We start from the raw sequence: 19,282 nt of genomic DNA, 5'->3' as shown, positions 1-19,282 counted from the left end.
ATGTCTGATGCAGATGAATAAAAGCTATGGAGTTGAAATTTAGAATAAATTAAATTCTAATACTCTCTGCTAGTTAAAATTTCTTAACTGACTTCAAATTAGCTTATTGATTCAATTTTAATGTTTTCCCCCAAAGAGGTAAGAGCAATATATATGATTGAATATAGGTACTTTGATTTTTAAAATGTAGAATGATAGTCTCCTTAGACTTTCAATCGAGAAATTTTAATATTTTTTGTTATAGCTTAGTTTTCTCCAGGTAGAATTCCAATTTTAAAAATAAAAAAAAAAGGAGAGAAAGATGTAAAATATAAACTTTTTCTAAAATTGCCTAATTTGTTTTTAAGCAATTAACTCACTTAAAATCTTAGAATTAAATTCACAGTAGCAGTATGATCATCTGATTTTGAGTAGCACAAGGTAAATTACTATTTATTATTACTCATATGATATTACTTATATTTATTACTTTTTAGTTGTTTCATTGATTTACTGTCCACATGTTCTAATTTTATTTTTATGGCCCAAGTCAAATTCGAACTCTTAAGAATGAGTGTGGTGTATTAGTTGCCTAATAAAATTTCTGGAATTGTTTAGTCCTATTGTTCTGGGTTCCCTTAATGATCTTTCAAGTGCCACAATATAATTATGCCTTGATTTATACTTTTCTTACATTGTTATGAGTTAGATTTTTAAAAAATTGCAGACCGTTTTTTAACTGCTGATTTACACATTTAAAAATTAATATCCATTAAAAATGAAGCAAACTAAAACAATAGTAAAAGAATAGCTTCATATTTGTTAACAGAACTGCCTTTTTGTGTGATTTGCTGGGATTCTGATGATACCATGTCATCAGAAGTCTTGATCCCATAATACGTTGTAGGATCCTAGAATTGGAAGGGACCATATAAGGTCATTTAGTTACTACCCCCTTGTATTGCAAATGAGAAGCTAGTTAGATAGAACTGGGACTACAGCCCAGATATTCTTTTTTTTTTTTTTTTTTTTAATATTTATTTATTTAATTTATTTATTTGGCTGTGTCGGGCCTTAGGTGTGGCACGTGGGCTTCTCTCTAGTTGTGGCGCACGGGCTCCAGAGCACGTGGGCTCAGTAGTTGTAGCGTGTGGGCTTGGTTGCCCCACGGCATGTGGGATCTTAGTTTCCTGACCAGGGATCCAACCCGTGTCTCCTGCATTGGAAGACGGATTCTTAACCACTGGACCACCAGGGAAGTCCCCAGCCCAGGTCTTCTGACTTAGAATTATTTGGTTTTTTCTTAGATTAGATCACCTGGAAGGAAAGCTTTGTTCCTTACTGAATGAATAAAGTTAGATTTGACTTCTTATGCAGTAGTAAGTCTCTTTTCTAATGAGTTGTTTATGCCCCCGCCCTGTTCCCCATCCTTAATCATCACACTCCAGAAAGTGGAAGCGCAGGAACGAGAAGACGTTATGGCTGGGATGGCGGGAAAAGCAATAAAAGGGAAAGTTGGCAAACCTAAGGTGAAGAAGCTTCAACTGGAAGAGACAATGCCCTCGCCTTTCGGGAGAAGAGTAGTTCCTGAAATTACTGCCATGAAGGCAGATGCCAGTAAGAAGTTGCTGAAGAAGAAAAAGGTACATGTCTCTTCTTTTGGCTCGTTGGTGGACTCGACCTCCATAATGATGTATGTAGGTATTTTAATTTTACTGTGTACTTCAGTCATGCTTTATTTTTTGTTTCTAATATGTTTCACTGTGATTGGAAATCACTTGTTCTGAGAGCAGTTGATCTATACATAGAATGAAGACATGTTAGTCAAGGACCCACATATGTGTAAAGAGCTACTCACTTGATGCCATTTCTAAAACGAGAGAGAGAAATACTCTACTCAGCATTCTAAATTAAAATCATGGAATAACAACAACAAAAAGTATATCAACTTTAAAATATAAACTTTAGTTCTATATCGTGACCAATTAAGGAAGTCTTATGAAAAGAGTCCGTTTGGCTTTCAAAGTAAGCTGTCAACTTTTACTATTTATTTGTTTTTACCTTTAGTTAAAAAGTCATCAAACACAGCATATATCATTGGCATTGATGAGAGTTAGAGGGGATTTAAAAGCGTGAGATCTACCTACCCTCCAGCAGGACGGGAACAGTTAGCCAGAGGAAGGACGTATCGAGAAGGCTGCTCAGAGCTGAGAAGCAGGAGCCTGATGGTCTCAAGGGGAGAGTCTGATTTTTCTAGGCAGGTTGATTCAGAACCCAGGGGATATATAGGTAGATGCATCCCACCAGTGTAAGTAGAGCTTGGGAGGTGAGCCTGAGAGCTGTGGTGAGATGGGAGAGTTCTCCGTACAGAACTAAGAGTTGAAGCCTGGGGCACCGTGCTACCAGGGAGATCCTTCTCTTCCACGGTTCTGATACACGGAGGTCTCACAGGTCCACCTGCACATAGAACTTGCTCTCTCCTTAGGAAAACGTTTCTCTCCTTTTCCGAAGGTCTTAGCCAGGATCCGTTCTCAGCACACTTCTCTTCACCTTTCATGGTCTCCCCAGGTGACCTCGTTTGTGCCCAGGGCTTTTATCACTTACACTGGTGACTCCTTAATCGACGTCCTGAAGCTGTCACGTTTCCAGGAGGGCCAGGCTAACACAGCCGCCAGAATGCCCAACGCCCCGCAGACTCAGCTTGCCTGCGGGGACCCCTTATCTGGGCTTCAAAACTGCCCTCCCACCTCTGCGCCTGGTCTCAGTTCCTGGCACTACCAGCTGTCACTAACACAGGCCGAAAACCTGGGAGTTTTCTCGTTTAGCCTGTAACTCAGTCCTACTGACTGACTGTGAAAGTTCCAAACGCCACCCTCTGATTTGGTCCACACCGACACTGTCTTAGAATTCGGTATTTCCCTGAGACGATTTAAGGTGAGCCGAGTGGCTCTGGTGATCCTGTCTCTAGTCGTCCAGGCACGACGTCTGCCTTCTTCACTTCAGTCCTCTCCGTCTCGTCTCTCACCACCAGAGTGATGTTTCCAAACAACGAGCCTGTGGTCACACGGTGATTGCTGGTGCACAGTGATTCAGCACCCGCACGCCTGCCTGCCTCCACCTGGCTGCCCTTCCCCTCACCTTTCACTGAGTCCTAGCAGACAGGAGTCTTCTTCTTGTGCCTGGGGCGCGCTTCCCTCCTTCCTTCTCCTCACCTGGCGAACCTGCCTGATTCTTCAGAGCCCAGTCACCATGGAGAAAGGCTCCTTCTCCGTGGTGTCTGCTCTGACCCTGCCCTGGGCCTCCTCCCTCTGTCCCAGGGTCAGGGGGCTTCATTATGTACTGCGAGACATTATAAGGCATGGGTTGCTTATTTTCATTCAGTAATCTGAAGATTTTTTCCTAGTATATAGAGGCGTGAGCTATGGGAACGTATTTTTTCAGGTACCTTTTGGTATACTTAGCTATGAGTCTGAAAAAGTCCCTTTGATGACCAAAAGCTGCCTTCTTATTTTTCATAGTTGGTTTTAAGTAGCTGTCATCTCATAGAAGGTACTACAAGCTTAGAGTGATAAGCAGTGTCATCTTCTACAGCTGCATGAGATAAAGTAAAACAGGATCTGATCAAAGTCATTTCTTAGGACCTCAGTAGAATCACACTTTATATTGGTTTTTTACTCATCTGATACGGAAAAGCGATCTCTTGGCTGGAAGTGTATCTCTAAAGTATATGGTGTTAATTTAACTTTTGTTTTTACTTATGGTTTGGTTTTCTTTTCAATGTGTAGGGTGATCTCGATACCACAGCAGTGAAAGTGGAATTTGATGACGAATTCAGCGGAGCACAGGTAGAAGGTGTGGGAGAAGAGGCACTGATCCCGTCGGCGCCTGTAAACAAAGGTCCCAAACCCAAAAGGGAGAGGAAGGAGGCTGGTGAGGACTCGCTAGAGTTTCCGTGTCAGAAAGTCTGTGTGTTCAGGACATGACTAGGTTCTTGTGACTGTACTTTCTTTTCTAGTAGTTGAAGTAATGTCTTCAGTTTTCACAAACATTTGTTATTTTATCATGAAGTTTGCATTACAATAGTTTTATTTTTACTAATGACATTTGGATAAGTATTGATACATATCTTATTGTTGCTCATTTGTTTTTAGGTACCAGGGTGAGAAAAGCACCTACATCATCTGGTAAACCCAGCGCAAAGAAAGTGAAGAAACGGAATCCTTGGTCAGACGATGAATCCAAGTCAGAAAGTGACTTGGAAGAAACAGAACCTGTGGTTATTCCACGAGACTCTTTACTTAGGAGAGCGGCTGGTATTCTGATATATTTTATATTTTATTATATACTATGGTTTGACAAAGTTAGTATTACTCATAAGTTGGTGTTATTTGTGTCATCAGTGTTTCTGAAGTACTAAACCGTTGGTATTTCAGAAGTTATAGTTCAGGAAGACAAAAAAACCTGCTTTACAGAAGGCTATTTTCTAGCAAAGTTGGACTAAATTTCTCTAAAGTGAATCATGTTTTCTTACTGATTTTTGTTACAAAGTTTGGGTTGTATTCCCTCCATAGTTGGAAGATGTTTGGTAAAAAAAAACGTAGCGTGGTGTAGTGTGCCAGCAGTGATGGATCCATAGGAGCGCTATGTAGTGTTCTGTTTGTTTTCCACCCCTTGTATCATGAAGAACTTCCCCTGCATTAGGAGTCTGGTTCCATATGCCCACAGCATAATTTAGACAGTTACAGTGTTAGACTTAGGCTACAGAATCCCATTTTGCTAATATATATTGCTGTTAAGCATGTGATTTGATGCTTTCTGCATCATTAATTTGAAGTCTTCAAATAATTAAAAACTGATGTGTCCTATTTTATAGATCCTTCTCAAATTGTGTTAAGTCCTAATATACATAAAATGAATAATAAAATATTATGATTGTTTTATGTCTGGGAGATACTTTTAAAATTATATCTCAGGCCTTCAGTCACTAAGTGATTGAATTTCTTTTCCTAATGTGCATAGGTCGTATAATAGAGGTGAATTAAAAAAAATTTTTTTTTACAATGTTGCAATAGTTTAGAGGTGAATTTTTAACACAGTAACAAGTTACATGAAAATTAATTTATTAAATGCTTTAAAATTGTATTTAGGCTTTTTCCATACATCGAAAATGAAGTGTAAAATTGCATAGCATCCAAATGACTTTAAAACTTTATTCCATAGTATATGCTAGAAATTACAGTAAAACTTACTTGCATTATACCAGTGTGCCTTTCTCCATAGTTGGTACCTTTTTATGCATTATATTGTTTAGCTAATATATTGAGGTCTTATCTCTATTTTTACTATTCATCTGAAAAATGACTGTTTCTGTTATTTCATAGTAAACCTACTGTGAAGAGAAGATAGGAGTTTTTATGGAAGAGGTTAAGAGAGAGTGCAGCACTTTCTAAAGACCTGTAAGAGCTGTCTTTCGTAATTGCAGAAATGGGAGATCTCGTATTAGCAGTCACTTTCACAGTGGCCATAATGACTGCTTTCCTCACTGCTTTGAGTAAGATTTAAGCATGACGAGCTGCATCCTAGTGGCCTCATCAGCTTACCCTCTCCCGAGACACGCAGCATTGCCCCAGAGCCTCCAGGGGGTACAGGACAGATGTCAGCACCATCAGAGTAACTGAGGCAGAGTGGTCGACTTTTGTTCTCTAATGCTTGCCTTTTTCTTTTTTTTCTTGTATATTTTAAGAGACAGCTGGAATATTTTTCAAGTGCATTGTTTGGAGTAGTATTTCATGTTGATAAAGCTGGGTTTGAGTGTAACACTCACTTTGATTTTTGTCCTAGCTGAAAGGCCTAAGTACACATTTGATTTCTCAGAAGAGGAGGACGACGATGCCGATGACGACGACGACGATAATGATTTAGAGGAACTGAAGGTGAAAGCGTCTCCCATGACAAACGACGCAGAAGATGAATTTGTCCCTTCCGATGGCCTGGACAAAGATGAGTATACGTTTTCACCAGGCAAATCCACAGCTAGCCCAGAGTAAGTAACACAGCAACTGCTGTTCAGTTACATGGTGCAGCTAGGTGTCTGGGCCTCTGCAGCGATCTTACAGTAAGCTCCATCCTAGGTCAGGTCTTTCTCATGACGTAATAAATCTGCTTAGTATTGCAGCTGTTTACATAACTGTTGCTATAGTTTAGAGCACGGGTTGGCAGATTTTTTCCATAAAGGGCTGGATAGTAAATATTTTAGGCTTTGCAGGCCATATGGTCTCTGTTGCAACTACTCAGTGCTGCCCTTGTAGCAGGAAAGCAGCCATAAATGATACGTAAATGAACAAGCGTAGCTGTGTTCCAGTAAAATGTTGTTTACAAAATTAGGCGGCAGGCATACGGGACATAGCTTGACAACCCCTGGTTCAGAGAAGAGTTATTAAATCTTTAGAATTGAGAGGTTTAATTTTCCTCCCTAGCTTTGGCCTTGATTTTTTTCTTGCTTCTGGTGAGTGTGAACATGTAACATGTAGGATGTGAAGTCTGTGAACTATTTCAGATTTTTAAGGAAGTATTTTAACCACAAGCAGTCAAGTATTAGAAGTCAGCTTATTGCCTCTTCTGATGGAGATTCTTTCTTCTTGGATTTTTGCCAATAATTTACTGATGTTAAATTCTGAAGAGGTTCTGTCAACCATAAAATTTAGTGATATTTCGAATAACTTTAAAGTTTTGCTTTTCTGTTAAATCATTGGTTTGTCTGGTGTCTCTGTGTATGCACGCACTTAAGCTTATGAGAGAGAAGAAAGGAGTTTGGTTGCCCTGTCTTTAGCAAAGGGAAACAAATGAGAGAACTAAAATTTTGTTCTGTAATTATAATCCTGCAGTACGTATTATATATAAATTGTCAAAGTGGAAACCAGATATTTACATTATATTGTTGTGTTTAATTTTTCTTTCTATTAGAAAGTCTTCCCATGACAAGAAAGGTCAGGATTACGGGGCTCTCTTCTCATTCCCTTCATACTCTCAGAAGTCAGAAGACGGTATGCTCGTTTCGTCTTTTTGTTGCTTACTTACGTATTATTGCTATGGATTTTTTTTATGAGTAAAAAACTTACCTTCTTTTTACATTTTCCTCAATGTAATAAGGTTTATTTAGTTTTCCTGAGGTGATTCCCAACTGATTGGTCAAAATCAGCATTATGGAAGCATTTAGGTGGAGAAGCAGATGCAAACCTGTGTGTGTGTGTGTGTGTGTGTGTGTGTGTCTGTCTGTCTGTGTCTGTCTGTGTGTGTCTGTGTGTGTGGAGTGGGGGGTGTGTGAGTGTTTTAAGGAGAGAAAAAAGTATAGACAGAGAAATTCTGGAAGATCAAAATTTAATTTTCATGGCAATGTGAATGGATATATGACAGCTTTTTTTTAAAGCTACAAGTGTACCAATATGCAGATTTGTTTTACTGAACCCTAGTAGCTGAGAGACTAGAACCTTCATAGAAGCAAATTTAATCAGTGTGCATACTGTTTTATTGCCTACATTTCTATGTGTGGAATTTCTAAGGTCAGAACAACCTAGTTACATTTGAGTTACTGTTTTCCATTTTTTAAATACACACATACATGTAGGTAGACACACAGATCTGGTACAGGTTCTATATGTATTGATAGATATGCATTTTTGAAAGCATGTCAAAACAGCTATATAAAACTTTCACATCCAAGCTACCATTTTAAGAGTCCCTGTTTTGGTTTGAGTGGGGGAAGAATGGAGGGAGGAATTGATTAATTAATTAAATTGAGTGTAAAAGTAAACTGAAGGTAAGTCTACATGCCTTTTCAATTAACCTTTAATGACGTAAAGTTGATGAACATTATTACTGATATTCCTGAAATGGTTAGCTAGATGTGTAGATGCTAAAATAATCACAGAACTTTTTAATGTCTCATTTTAAAATAAGTCATCAGTATTTATTTTTGAATTGGTCAGTTATGTTTTAAATGATTAGCGTTTGGGACTATTAGGAATTTTTATTACTCTATGCATTTCTATGTTGTTCTACAACAGAGTTAACTTTTTTGAAATATAACATTGTTATATTTTTTATTTTCCGCTGTTTGTATACTGTGGATTATATGATCACAAAATAGAAACTTACAAGATCTGTTATCTAGCTAAAGAGATGTCATCAGTAAAAAGAATCAGTTTAACTACTAAGTGGTCCTTATAGAATCTCTTTACTGAAAAAAAAAAAAACTGTGTAATTTTTAGATTCAGCTAAATTTGACAGTAATGAAGAAGATTCTGCTTCTGTCTTTTCACCATCATTTGGTCTGAAACAAACAGAAAAAGTTCCAAGTAAAACAGTAGCTGCTAAAAAGGGTATGTACTTCTATTTGATTTTGTTAAGCATCACATAAAACGTATAGAGATGGTTAAAGGAAATTTAATGTAATTTGAAACTATTTGCACTAGGACTTCAATAGAAAATTGGTATAAAGTATAAATGTGTATGAGGAAAATCCCTCTTGTTTTCTAACCATGTGAGGTAATTATTCAGATGTCTGTAAGACCTCATTTTAAAGCTGCTGTAATTATAAAATAATCCCATGCATTGATATGGAAAGACAGCTTTCTGGTAAAGCTGTGCTGTAGTTGGTTGTTGGGTTGTGAAGTAGGCTGAGAGTTTGTGCTGGTAGCAGTTGGCCCGCCTCAGCTGTGTAGGCCATGCCTTAACTCCTCCTGGGAGCTGTCGCTCAGCTCAGTCTGGGCCTCTTGTTGTTTGTGAGTCATGCAGCTTTCTTTTCCGTAACCTTAGATTGTTTATGAAAAAGTTGATTGGAGTTGATTCACGAATCTGTTACTGGTACTTAGGCACATACCTTGAAGGAGGTCAGTGTTAGTGCTTTGTGTTTAAAAGATAATCATCACTTACCCAGCAAGTAAGTAAACAGTATGGAATGTCCCTTCAGGATCTTAGACGCGCACAACAGACACCACATTGCAGACACACATGCACTAGATGCAGCAGAACAACAGTAAAAGCCCCTGCTCTTCCGAACACACTGGGGCGGCGGTGAGAAATCGGTTGGCCCTCCAGCCTCCAGCCCCGCCCTCACCCCGCCCTGGCCATGGTCTGCCTTTCTCTACTGAGGACTTTCTCTGTTGCTGTGCCCGCCACCCTTTACCCGTGACTGAGGAAAGCTGGTCTGCACGTCTCTCAGGGTCCGTGCCCCTCAGCTTAGCTCACTCGGGTTTCGTGCCAGCTCTCCGCTTCCTCGCGCGCTGAAGCGTCCAGAGTGGCGACAGCTCGACGCCCTCCCGTGACCCGGCCCTCGCTTCACTGTCTCGTTCTGCACCGCCTCCCTGTGCCTCCCAAACGGGCACTCCTAACTCGAGTCTGCCTTAGGGTCCGGTGCGGCCTGCGTCTGGAGAGCGCAGACCGAGACGGGCCCTGTAATTCCCCTTTAAGCACCTTTTCATCGTCCTGATGTGAGCATCTTACAACCACCCTGAAACCTGGGGAGCCCGTTCCCTCTGTGACCACGTCAGCCCGTTTCCTTCATCAGGCTGTTGCCCCGCACGCGACCTAACGAGGTAGCGGCGCCTTCACTGAGAGGCCGGCATGCGCGGCTCACTCCCGCCCCGCGGCTCCAGCCCTTCGCAGCAGACGGGCTCAGCGCCCTCCCGTAGCCGACCTACACCCGCCCGCCGGCGTCGCCCGTGCCACCCAACACTGCAGGCCTGGGAGCGGCCCAGGGGGAGGGTGGTCACTGCAGCGCCCCGCCGTGTGGCGCCCGCGCTCCCGCTGGGGGCCGCCCCGTGCCCGAGCGGCAGGAAAGCCCAAGGGCCTGCGGGCCTCTCCTGCTGCTCAACAAGGGGCCTCGCCTCGAGCCCGCGTATTGGATCGCGATCACGTTCTCCAGAGAAGGAGCGCGGGCGCTTTTCTTTAATGGAAAAGTGTGTGGTTAATTCAATACATTCTTTTTTTTCAAATGCGGTTTTACTAAATCACACAAGTAAAGGCTGATTTATCAATTTTCATAGACTGTAAATGAAGCAAAGTCTTTAAAAACAAAATAAAGGCCTTTGGATCTATTATCCACTTACCTAGAATTTTCATATTTCTTTTCCCATAAAAGTACCAAGTCTGGATTTCAACCTCTGAGGGGAAGTGAAGTTTCTATTCATGGTATTTGAGGGTCCCATAATTTTTTTTTCTCTAAAACATTTTAAAAGTTAGAACTTAACATGTGGTTATACTTGTATTATCATTAATATGTCTTTTTACTACTTTTTAAAAGTTATTGCTTAATTCATTTTAATGGCCCTTGTTAATTTAAAATATCTCAATTGAATTATCAAAAGGCAAATTATGCAAAATCAAATAAAAAGCATTTTGTCACCTATGAGCAGTTGTTTGCCTTTACACTGGCACCAAATGGAGAGAAATCATTTTATTATTTAAGGCTACTCAATTTCATATCAGCAGTAAGAAATTCCATCGTTATAGGACTCACTCCAGCTTGAATTGTTGGTAAGAATATTCCATTGATCTATGAAATGGAAATTTGCTTAATAGGAAAACCATCTTTAGATACAACCCCTAAGCCCAAGAGAACCCCCAAACAGAAGAAAGTAGAGACTGTAAACTCTGACTCGGACTCTGAATTTGGCGTTCCAAAGAAGACAACAGCACCCAAAGGTGAGGATTATCTTTGTATAACCCTCTAGCATATTCCACGTGGCAAGTGTTTAGTCTCTTCTACTCAACTGAATTTAGAGATGACTGGGTACCTATTTTATTTTAAATTGCTTCACTCCTCGGTAAGCAAATGTTCTAAGAATCAGTGCTGAATTAGAGTCCAAAGGAAATACAGCAATTTAGTCCACTTTGTTTACAAATCAAGAAACCGAGACTCAAAGAGGTTAAGTAAGTCAGCAACTTGCATACCAAAGAATGGTTCAGAGCCCCCCTGCAGCGGACTTCCTGGAAGTGGTTGGTTATAAAAGGCGGTGGGGGTCGTCATTACAGTGTGAGACTCCTTGGCGGAGGCTGGAGCGGGACTCTCAGGCCAGAGCCTCGTCCTGCTCCGGGGGCTGAGACAGCTGTCCTCAGGGCCCCCGCAAGGGCACAGCACCCGTTCCTCTCCCTGCTGTCTCCTCTTCGCCTCCGGAATCTACGGAGTCCTTCAAGATGCTTAAAAAAGTATGTAAGACATGATTTCTCTAAGGGTAGCTGTTCAGTCTTTCGTCCAACTGATAGATACTATCATCAACGTGTTTATTTCTTAAAGCGGTGGTTGGGATAAGGAGATACAGACCTACAGGGGGCCGAAGGGGCAGAAAAGAAACATAGTGACTAGGGAGGTTGGTACTTAGGCTGTGCATGGTTTGAAACCTTTGTAAATTCAGTAGTGCCATCTCATTGATTCATTTGATCAAGTATGACATCCCAAGACCATTTAGGCTATGTTTTCTTACTAGTACAATCAGTTAGTCATAGCTCTTAAAGTTTAAGAAATTTAGAATTGCAGTTTACTTCCTTTTTCCCTTTCTCTGGCATCACTGTAGGATGGAGGACGTTTGGTGACCACTTACGTGTTACCTTCTCCCCTTCCTCCCATGATGAGCATGCGAGATTAGGTAGATGAAAAAAAAAAAAACAGGCTGCATGGGGTGATTCTAGTCTGAGAAGGAGTATGGATTTGACAGATGATCTCGTGATTAATACTGGGGAATTTAGTTTAGGGCTGTGCTACTTAAAATGGGATATGCAACTGGCTGTTACTGCTGTGTGGCAGGAGAAGTTACAGTAAGCATCCAAACCTTTGCAGTCTGTGCTAATAAGAAAGTATGTCTTACTTTTCTAGTAATTCATGCTATATTTTTAGAAGTATTGGTCTATGACAAATTAGAAACTAATTTTTTTCATCGCATACAATTTAACAAATTCTCTTCTAAGAGATTTTCTTTTCAGGCCAAGTACCACCTGTGCAAAATGCAAAGGTTTCTTTTATGCATTAGCGGTTTGGTCATTAAAGTTTGTCACCAGCACTTTCCAACTAATTTAAATGTATTGGTGAAATACTCCTTAGTCATGTCAACCCCAGAACTGAAATGGTGCTGACACACTTTCTATGTTAATCATAGTAAGAGATCAGGATTGCAGTACCAACTGGGCATGCCAAAGAAGTAAAAGTAATAATGCTTTGACACTTTTTATATTGCACTTATTAACCTTGGGAGAAAAACCCCTTTGTATCATTTTAAGGTAAAGGCCGAGGGGCAAAGAAGAGGAAAGCATCTGGCTCTGAAAACGAAGGTGATTATAACCCTGGCAGGAAAACCTCTAAAACAACAAGCAAGGTAATTAGAAGCATCTTTTTAATAATGCACAGTTTTAAGAATGTCATGTAACTGGCTTAGTTCGCTTGTTACTGTAATGTCTTGTAACAGATTTAAACCTAGCCTCTCTTATCCATAGGCGGCTTGTATATGGTTAAAAAATTATCCACGTGTAAAATTTATATAATCAGGACCACCTCTTGGATAAAGGGCGGCATAAATTAGCCTGCTTGAGTCTTCCACATCCTGCAGTGGCAGAAGTTACACGCTACCCTAAAATATTACTTTCCAGACCAAATAAAGGCTATTTCTTTTGAACTTGGATTTATTTGACCAGGACTGATTTGATTCTTTTTAACTTGCATTCATTTGACTGTGGCTAATTTTCCCAATTTGTCTGACCCTTCTCCAGCAGTACACTATCTCTTTAAGGTAAATTAATAACATCAAATGCCACCCTTTTCTCTCTCTCCCCCTTCTTTTTAAAACTTAAAAACACGAACAGATGACTTTAGCTCCGTGGTGCTCTCCACACTGACCTTTTCCATCCAGTCATCTGCTGTGACTGGGGCCCATCCTGGTGACTCTCCTCTGCCTTTTCTAAACGCTTGCTGCCTGCACTACATACTGTCCGTCAGTCTTGTTTTCCTCTTATGAATTGACAGGTACTTACCAGTAAGACAGCTTGAATTGTACCTCATCTGTGCACTGTGCAGATTTGCTGGGTAACATAAGACGTTTAGAAAGAAAGAAGTAATGGTGGCATTATGAGATCACCAAGGTGGCAAATTATACTTAATCCTCCTCTTCCCTTCATGAAAATGATTAGGTAACTGGCTTCACACTTAAGTTAGCATTACAGTTCTGCTTTTAAAAGAACCACTGTTTGTAGTATTTCCCAAATATAAGTGAAGTGTAAGGAATAATAATTTTTAACACTAGTCTTTTTTTTTTTTCCCCTAACTTTGGGGTTTTAAATCTCTTTTTAAAAAAAATGTCTAGAAACCGAAGAGAACATCTTTCGATCAGGATTCAGATGTGGACATCTTCCCCCCAGACTTCACTTCTGAACCACCTTCTCTGCCACGGACCGGTCGGGCTAGGAAAGAAGTAAAATATTTTGCAGAGTCTGATGAAGAAGATGATGTCGATTTTGTGATGTTTAATTAGGTGCCCACAGAGCACGGAAAACAATTTTCAGCAGATAACTTAACTAACTAACTTGTGTTGTCCCTTTTGTCTTTTCTGTCTCAGACTTTTGTACATCTGGCTTATTTTAATGTGACGATGTAATTGATGGTTTTTTATTATTGTGGTAGGCCTTTTAACAAACAAAAACATTTTGTTCTTACACATACAGTTTTATGCTCTTTTTTACTCATTGAAATGTCATGTACTGTCTGATTGGCTTGTAGAATTGTTATAGACTGTTGTGCATTAGCACAGATTTTAATTGTCATGATCGATTGCAGACTACAGACCTGCTTTTTGAAATGAAATTTAAACATTAAAAATGGAACTGTGTTCTCTGTCGTCTCTTTACTGAAGATGAACGTGCAGTAAAAGCTCTCATACGCCTTTAAAATAAATATATTTTATTCTTTGCCAGGAGACTCCATGGAAAAAGGTAAACAGTATATGAACATAGAAAGCATTGTTAAACAATTTCAATGTACAAACAGAGCCAGTGAAAGTACATCATCATCACAGACTTGCTAATATATCAAAAAAAAAAAAAAAAAAAACAAACTTTTTCTACTAGTGCTTAAATGAGAACTAAGAAACTGACACTTGGATCTGTTAACCACTCCACCCCAGCCTCCACTCTGTTCATAGTGATTGATTGATTGATTGATTGATTGAACCAGGCCAGAGGACGCAGATTCTCTGCCGGTGACTTTGGGAGGCAACGCAAAACCGCCCAGTATCAAGCAGGAATCAGGAAGGATACAGAGTTACACGGTGCAGGTGATTGATTGATAGACCAGCCTGTCATTATCCCATGAAACCTCCCTAATGGCTTGTGAATAGGTAAACAAAAACTTTTATTAACACTGAAAAGTGTTTCTGCCTTGGAGGCTATATCATTATTGTAAAAATGTATCTTTTAAAAAAAATTGTGTAGTTATGTCATTAAACAAGTAATAAACCAACTTTTAATTTAAAGTGACATCCACAATTGAACAAATGACATTTGATACCTGAAGTGGCAGTTACACTGATACAGAATTCTCTTCTGCTAGTGCAGTGACTTTGTTGTACACTTCACTGGGCAACATGAAAGAAAAGATGCGGTCTGAGAGCATCCAGAGAGCAAGGACAAGCTTCTACACTAACTAAAGTAGAACACCTTTTGCCTTATCTTGCCACACTGTACGACAGTCCCATTTCCTTACCTCGATGTCTTGATCTGCGAAGGCAAGACAGTTATCTTTTTGACCCTTTCTTAACTGGACATGTACAGTAATCTGTTCCATAACCTTGGTGTCTTGGTTATTTGGAGTATGCAAGACAAAAGGAAAGCACCAAACGTATAGGAGAGAAAGAACAGAGCCATACTTCTGTATGTACAGAGTCTTCAGAAACTTAACCAGGGGTAAATCATTTTGACTGGGTCTTTGCCATGCAATCTTGAGTGTTCAAAGAGGAGAACAGAAGCCTTTAACTGGTTTTCGGTTGCATGAAATGGCTGATTGATTTTTAGAATTTAAAAAGTTTGTACTTCTAGGTAAGTCAGACAGTGAGGGGTACATATTGATACATATGAAAACTTCTTGGTCCTTCTTGAGTTTGAATATATTTTCAGTCCAAAAACTAAGCAGCAGTAAAAATGTTTTTTCCTTGCATTTTCAATCCCAGGAGTGCAGGTACTGGGGAATGTTTGAAGTAGCTAGAAAGTGTCTTATTGCAGCAGTGGTGACTGACCGACACCGCTGTTCTCCACGGAGCCGGGCGAGGCGCTGGGACTGTGCTCTGCTGTGTTCCCACTTGAGCTTGGGGTCAAGGGCTCATGTCCTTCAGAATTCTCCAGCATTTCCTGAATGAGAGGGGGCATCGAGCCGGGAATTTCCATTTTCAAGGTAATTACACGTTCTGCACCTTTTCGAAAGAGATCATAGAAATCTGGTAGAGATACGGAGTCAAGGTGATAACCAGGGATCAACTTTCATCTACTTTAACAAGGGTGGGTGAAAACCGTGCTACCAGGGCCTCCCAGAGGCTCTCCTAATTTGACACCATTAAAACATTTCCACTTCATCTGCAGAAGAGCAGCAGAGATAGGATGACATACTTATTAAATGTGACAACTCCACACCTCTTGTCAGTTTTGGGAAACGGTATCATTATATATTTACTCGACAGATTTACAAAGAGAAGCTCCTGGTAAGAGACCAGAAAGAGTGTATCTTGAAGAGAGACAGTGAAAGGAGAGCAGTTCCCCACAAGTGCAGGCAGGGACCTGAGAAACAGACGTGTGGCGAACGAGATCACCCGCTCGATGTAGCACCGCGCTGCCCAGGAGGGCGGCCACTAGGTACACGCGAGTGTTTACACCCGCTAGGTTAAGTCCCGAAGGAAAAGCAGGCCTCGGCCGCCTCAGCCCCACCTCAAGGGCCTGAGAGCCACGTGTGGCTGGCGGCCGCTGGACGATGCGGGTTGCAGATCGCGTCCGCTCCGTTAGCGCTGTCCAGCTAGGTACAGGGAGGGGCGGTGTAAAGTTCCACAGCCTCGCGGGTTTAAAATCAGAGACGGAGGGGACATGGGGATATATGTATGCGCAGAGCTGATTCACTTTGTTATACGGCAGCAACTAACACACCACTGTAAAGCAATTATACTCCAATAAAGATGTTAAAAAATAAAGTAAAATAAGATCAGAGACGTCACAGTGACTGACAGTGGTCAAGACTGGTGACCTGTACACTTAATGCCAGGCTAGGGATGAACTCAGGGTCTCACAGACTCCTAGAAGGAGCTCAGGGCTCAGGAACTGAAAGTCCTCGTCAAACACGTTCGCTGTGCTTCTAGGCACTTCTGAAATGTCGAGTTTGTTCCCTGGCTCACCAGGCCTTCAGGGAAGGGGAGTGACAACAGCACGTCTGCTCCAGGGACGCTGCTGAGCCTTCTCGGTAGGAAAGCCCTGCTCTCACACTCAGCTGTCCTGTGGCTCCAGGCACTTCTGTAATTGCTCCAGTTGCCATATTAACTGGAAATCACTAGGCAAAAAATAGTTACACCTCTTAGGAAGGCAAGAATCCCTTTGCTTAGAGGTGCAGAAGTTAAATCTGCCCACACACTGAGAGAACAACGGCTAGACTGATGGAGAGAGATGCATAACCAGTCACGGTCACCCTAAGCACTACTCATTTTTTCTTGAGGTTTGGGTGTTCAGGAAAAACTGGAATCAAGTTTACACAAACCAGAGCACGTATGGAAAGCTGGAATGAAATGTACAAAACGAGAAAATTAAAATGCCGGTTATATAGTATGCTCTCTTGGAAACAGTTTTTCTGATCACTCAGTCATCTGAATTTTAAAGCTTTCCTAATCTACTGAGATCATTGAGTAGGGTAAGACTTGAGGCTTTACTGTTTTTAAGGGCAGGTACTATTTAATTCCTTTCGATTCCAATGAGAAATGAATTCCAGAATAACAGCAAAAAGGCAGCTACTATCAAACATCCAGTACTATCAAACATGGCAGTACTATCAAACCCCTCCACTAAAACACGGGGTTTTAAAAAGCAATACACCGTGGTCAGGACCGCAAGTCCACCTGGTGGGTGAGGACGGCGTGGCGGACGTACCTTTAGCACTGATGCTACGGAGATCTGTGATTTTCATGAGGATCTTTGGAAACATGTGAGGCTTGCTGGGTCGTCTCTTTCTGATATAAATTTTTAGTGCTTCCAGCAATGGTTCTTGTAGCTTATCTACTTTTGTGGGTTCCTCAAGGTCCTGACGGTCTAGATTCCAGGAGTAAGGTATTAAACAATTAGTATCAGGACAGAAAGAGGTACACATTTGCAGGCTAGAGTTTCTGCCCAGTTCCCCTCCCTCCTTGGTTCCACTATATCGTAACCTTATGAATTTGATGACTCAGTCACATAAACAGATCTGAAGATGTGTGCAACTGCCTTAAGCAGTGATACTTGAAAATGATTGTCCACAGTTTGAAGGCTGGTTGCTTTTGTCCCTGGCGGAGAATTACTTCTCATGACCAGGAGGTGTCACTACTGAACTGAGTTAAATGAAACCTTGAGCAGGATGGTTAAAAAGGCAAGGTCAATCAGCCCCCTAATTGATGCCAGTAACTCGTTAACCACGCATGGTTCGGCCTCCCGTGAGCCAGGAGGGGTCACTGCAAAGAAGAACCATATTTCACCCCAGCCCTCCCAAGGATGGTAGGGGGGCCGACACAGTGACTTGCGATCTCAGCCCCTGAAGAGCAAACAGCACATGCCAAGTTCCTGGCTCATCCTAAAAATGTCCCGGGGCAATTTATGTTACAACAGTCTGATCCTACCTTTAAAAAGGCACCTGTGGTAACTGGAGAAATAGCATTTTGGGATTTCAGAGCAGGAAAACCCCAAATGCCTTTATTTAACTTATAAAAATATGGAAAAATGCAACAAACTCTAAGCATGCATGCCTGGCTTTATCCACACGTCCTTTTCCATGCAAAACAACTCCAAAGAGGAGATGAGGAATTTCCCATAAATCACAAGCGTGAGCTGCTCTTTGAGAGTCTTGAGGACTCTCACGAGGGTTTTCTGGGTGGCGGTACCTCCACAGATCAAGCAGATGGCGCTGAGAAGGCCTGTCTCCGTGTCGTCCATCTCCAGAGGCAGAAGCTGGCCGGCGAAGGTGAACACGAGGTCGGTCAGGGGGCCGAACCCGGCGTTGTGCATCTGGGTTCGATTCAGGGTCAGGCCGTCCGAAAACGTCATGGTGTCTTGCTCTGGGGTATACCTGGTGCAGATTCTCAGAATCTGGAAGAAAACAACCACGTCTGCATCATCAAAGCGAGCCTGGCCCGGCGGCCTTCATCGGATCAGGGCAGGAAATCACGGGAAGATTTCCGAGGAGCTCTGGCAGCACACGAGTCTCTGCCCACCCCCCCCCCCCCCTCGGGGGTGAACGTCTGTTCCAGCTCTTCCCTCAAAAGACCACAGAAGTCAAAACATGGCTAAAGTTCTTTAGGGAATAATAAATAGGACACAGAATTTGAGAAATATCTGTTTATGCTAAAAGTAATTCATCTGACTCAAATAAACATTTACTGAGTACCTACTTATGTCCCAGGCACTGTGCCAGGTGCTTATAAAAAGAGGAAGAAGATTCTATTCTTTTTTTTTTTTTTTTTAAAGAGCTTACAGTCTACCAAAAAAGAAGGCCACTATTTGCCACTTATTAAATGCCTGGTGTATATCAAGTGTTACACGTGCTCTCCATTCAACCTTCTGAAGAACTCGGTGAGGTGAATACGTTTCTTATTTTATAGACGAGGGGCCGGAGGCTCAGAAAGGCTAGGCCGGGTGCCCAGCGCCACACAGCTGAGACGTGGCTGACTCTGATGTATTCCAAGTGGGACTCCTGCTGGGACGCCCCTGATCATGCAGCCCCAGGCGACGGTGACCCACGGAGCAGGAGTGGAACAAGCAAGGTGCCAGGGCGCTGGCAGAGGGGGCGCTTGGGCACAGCCGGCAGGAAGCCACGGGCAGGTCCACGGACAGGAGGTGGCCTGTCAGCTCAGCCCGGAAGTCTGGTGGGTTTCTCTGGAAAAGCGGCCTGGGCCTCCTGCCACATCTGCCAGCCCCGCCCGACACGCCCTCGGTCTGTAACCCTGCGGCCCGCGGTCACCGCACCGCCCGCCCAACCCCCAGTGCCTGTCAGGGCTCTGCGCACCCGCAGCGCTGATCTGCCCAGAGCCGCAGCGCTGCACCAACCGGGCCTCCA

General features: G+C 42.0%; 2 protein-coding genes across 10 annotated transcripts in view; one reads left to right on the top strand and one right to left on the bottom strand.

Annotated features, from left to right (window-relative positions):
* Positions 1–13,842, top strand: part of TOP2B (DNA topoisomerase II beta) — a 66,023-nt gene extending 52,181 nt beyond the window's left edge. For 2 of the 3 annotated variants that reach the window (XM_059920441.1, XM_059920440.1), the window contains exons 28-36: positions 1,428–1,622; positions 3,765–3,909; positions 4,131–4,292; positions 5,821–6,022; positions 6,943–7,022; positions 8,247–8,357; positions 10,558–10,680; positions 12,250–12,344; positions 13,326–13,842. In XM_059920441.1, coding sequence (XP_059776424.1) covers positions 1,428–1,622; positions 3,765–3,909; positions 4,131–4,292; positions 5,821–6,022; positions 6,943–7,022; positions 8,247–8,357; positions 10,558–10,680; positions 12,250–12,344; positions 13,326–13,493 — 1,281 coding nt within the window. In that variant the 3' untranslated portion in view covers positions 13,494–13,842. The remainder of the gene's footprint in view (positions 1–1,427; positions 1,623–3,764; positions 3,910–4,130; positions 4,293–5,820; positions 6,023–6,942; positions 7,023–8,246; positions 8,358–10,557; positions 10,681–12,249; positions 12,345–13,325) is intronic. The other variant, XM_059920442.1, reaches the window with a different exon arrangement.
* A 53-nt stretch (positions 13,843–13,895) lies between these two features.
* The window catches only part of RARB (retinoic acid receptor beta), a 671,241-nt gene continuing 665,854 nt past the window's right edge, over positions 13,896–19,282 (bottom strand). For all 7 annotated transcript variants that reach the window (XM_059920443.1, XM_059920450.1, XM_059920449.1 and 4 more), the window contains 3 exons: positions 18,111–18,315; positions 17,131–17,289; positions 13,896–15,422 (listed from right to left, as the gene is read on the bottom strand). In XM_059920443.1, coding sequence (XP_059776426.1) covers positions 15,226–15,422; positions 17,131–17,289; positions 18,111–18,315 — 561 coding nt within the window. In that variant the 3' untranslated portion in view covers positions 13,896–15,225. The remainder of the gene's footprint in view (positions 15,423–17,130; positions 17,290–18,110; positions 18,316–19,282) is intronic.

The sequence above is a fragment of the Balaenoptera ricei genome, chromosome 4 (assembly GCF_028023285.1).
Source record: "Balaenoptera ricei isolate mBalRic1 chromosome 4, mBalRic1.hap2, whole genome shotgun sequence".
NCBI classification, from domain to species: Eukaryota; Metazoa; Chordata; class Mammalia; order Artiodactyla; family Balaenopteridae; genus Balaenoptera; species Balaenoptera ricei.
The sequence above is the reverse complement of the archived record's forward strand: the minus strand, read 5'-3'. Positions and strand labels throughout refer to the sequence as shown.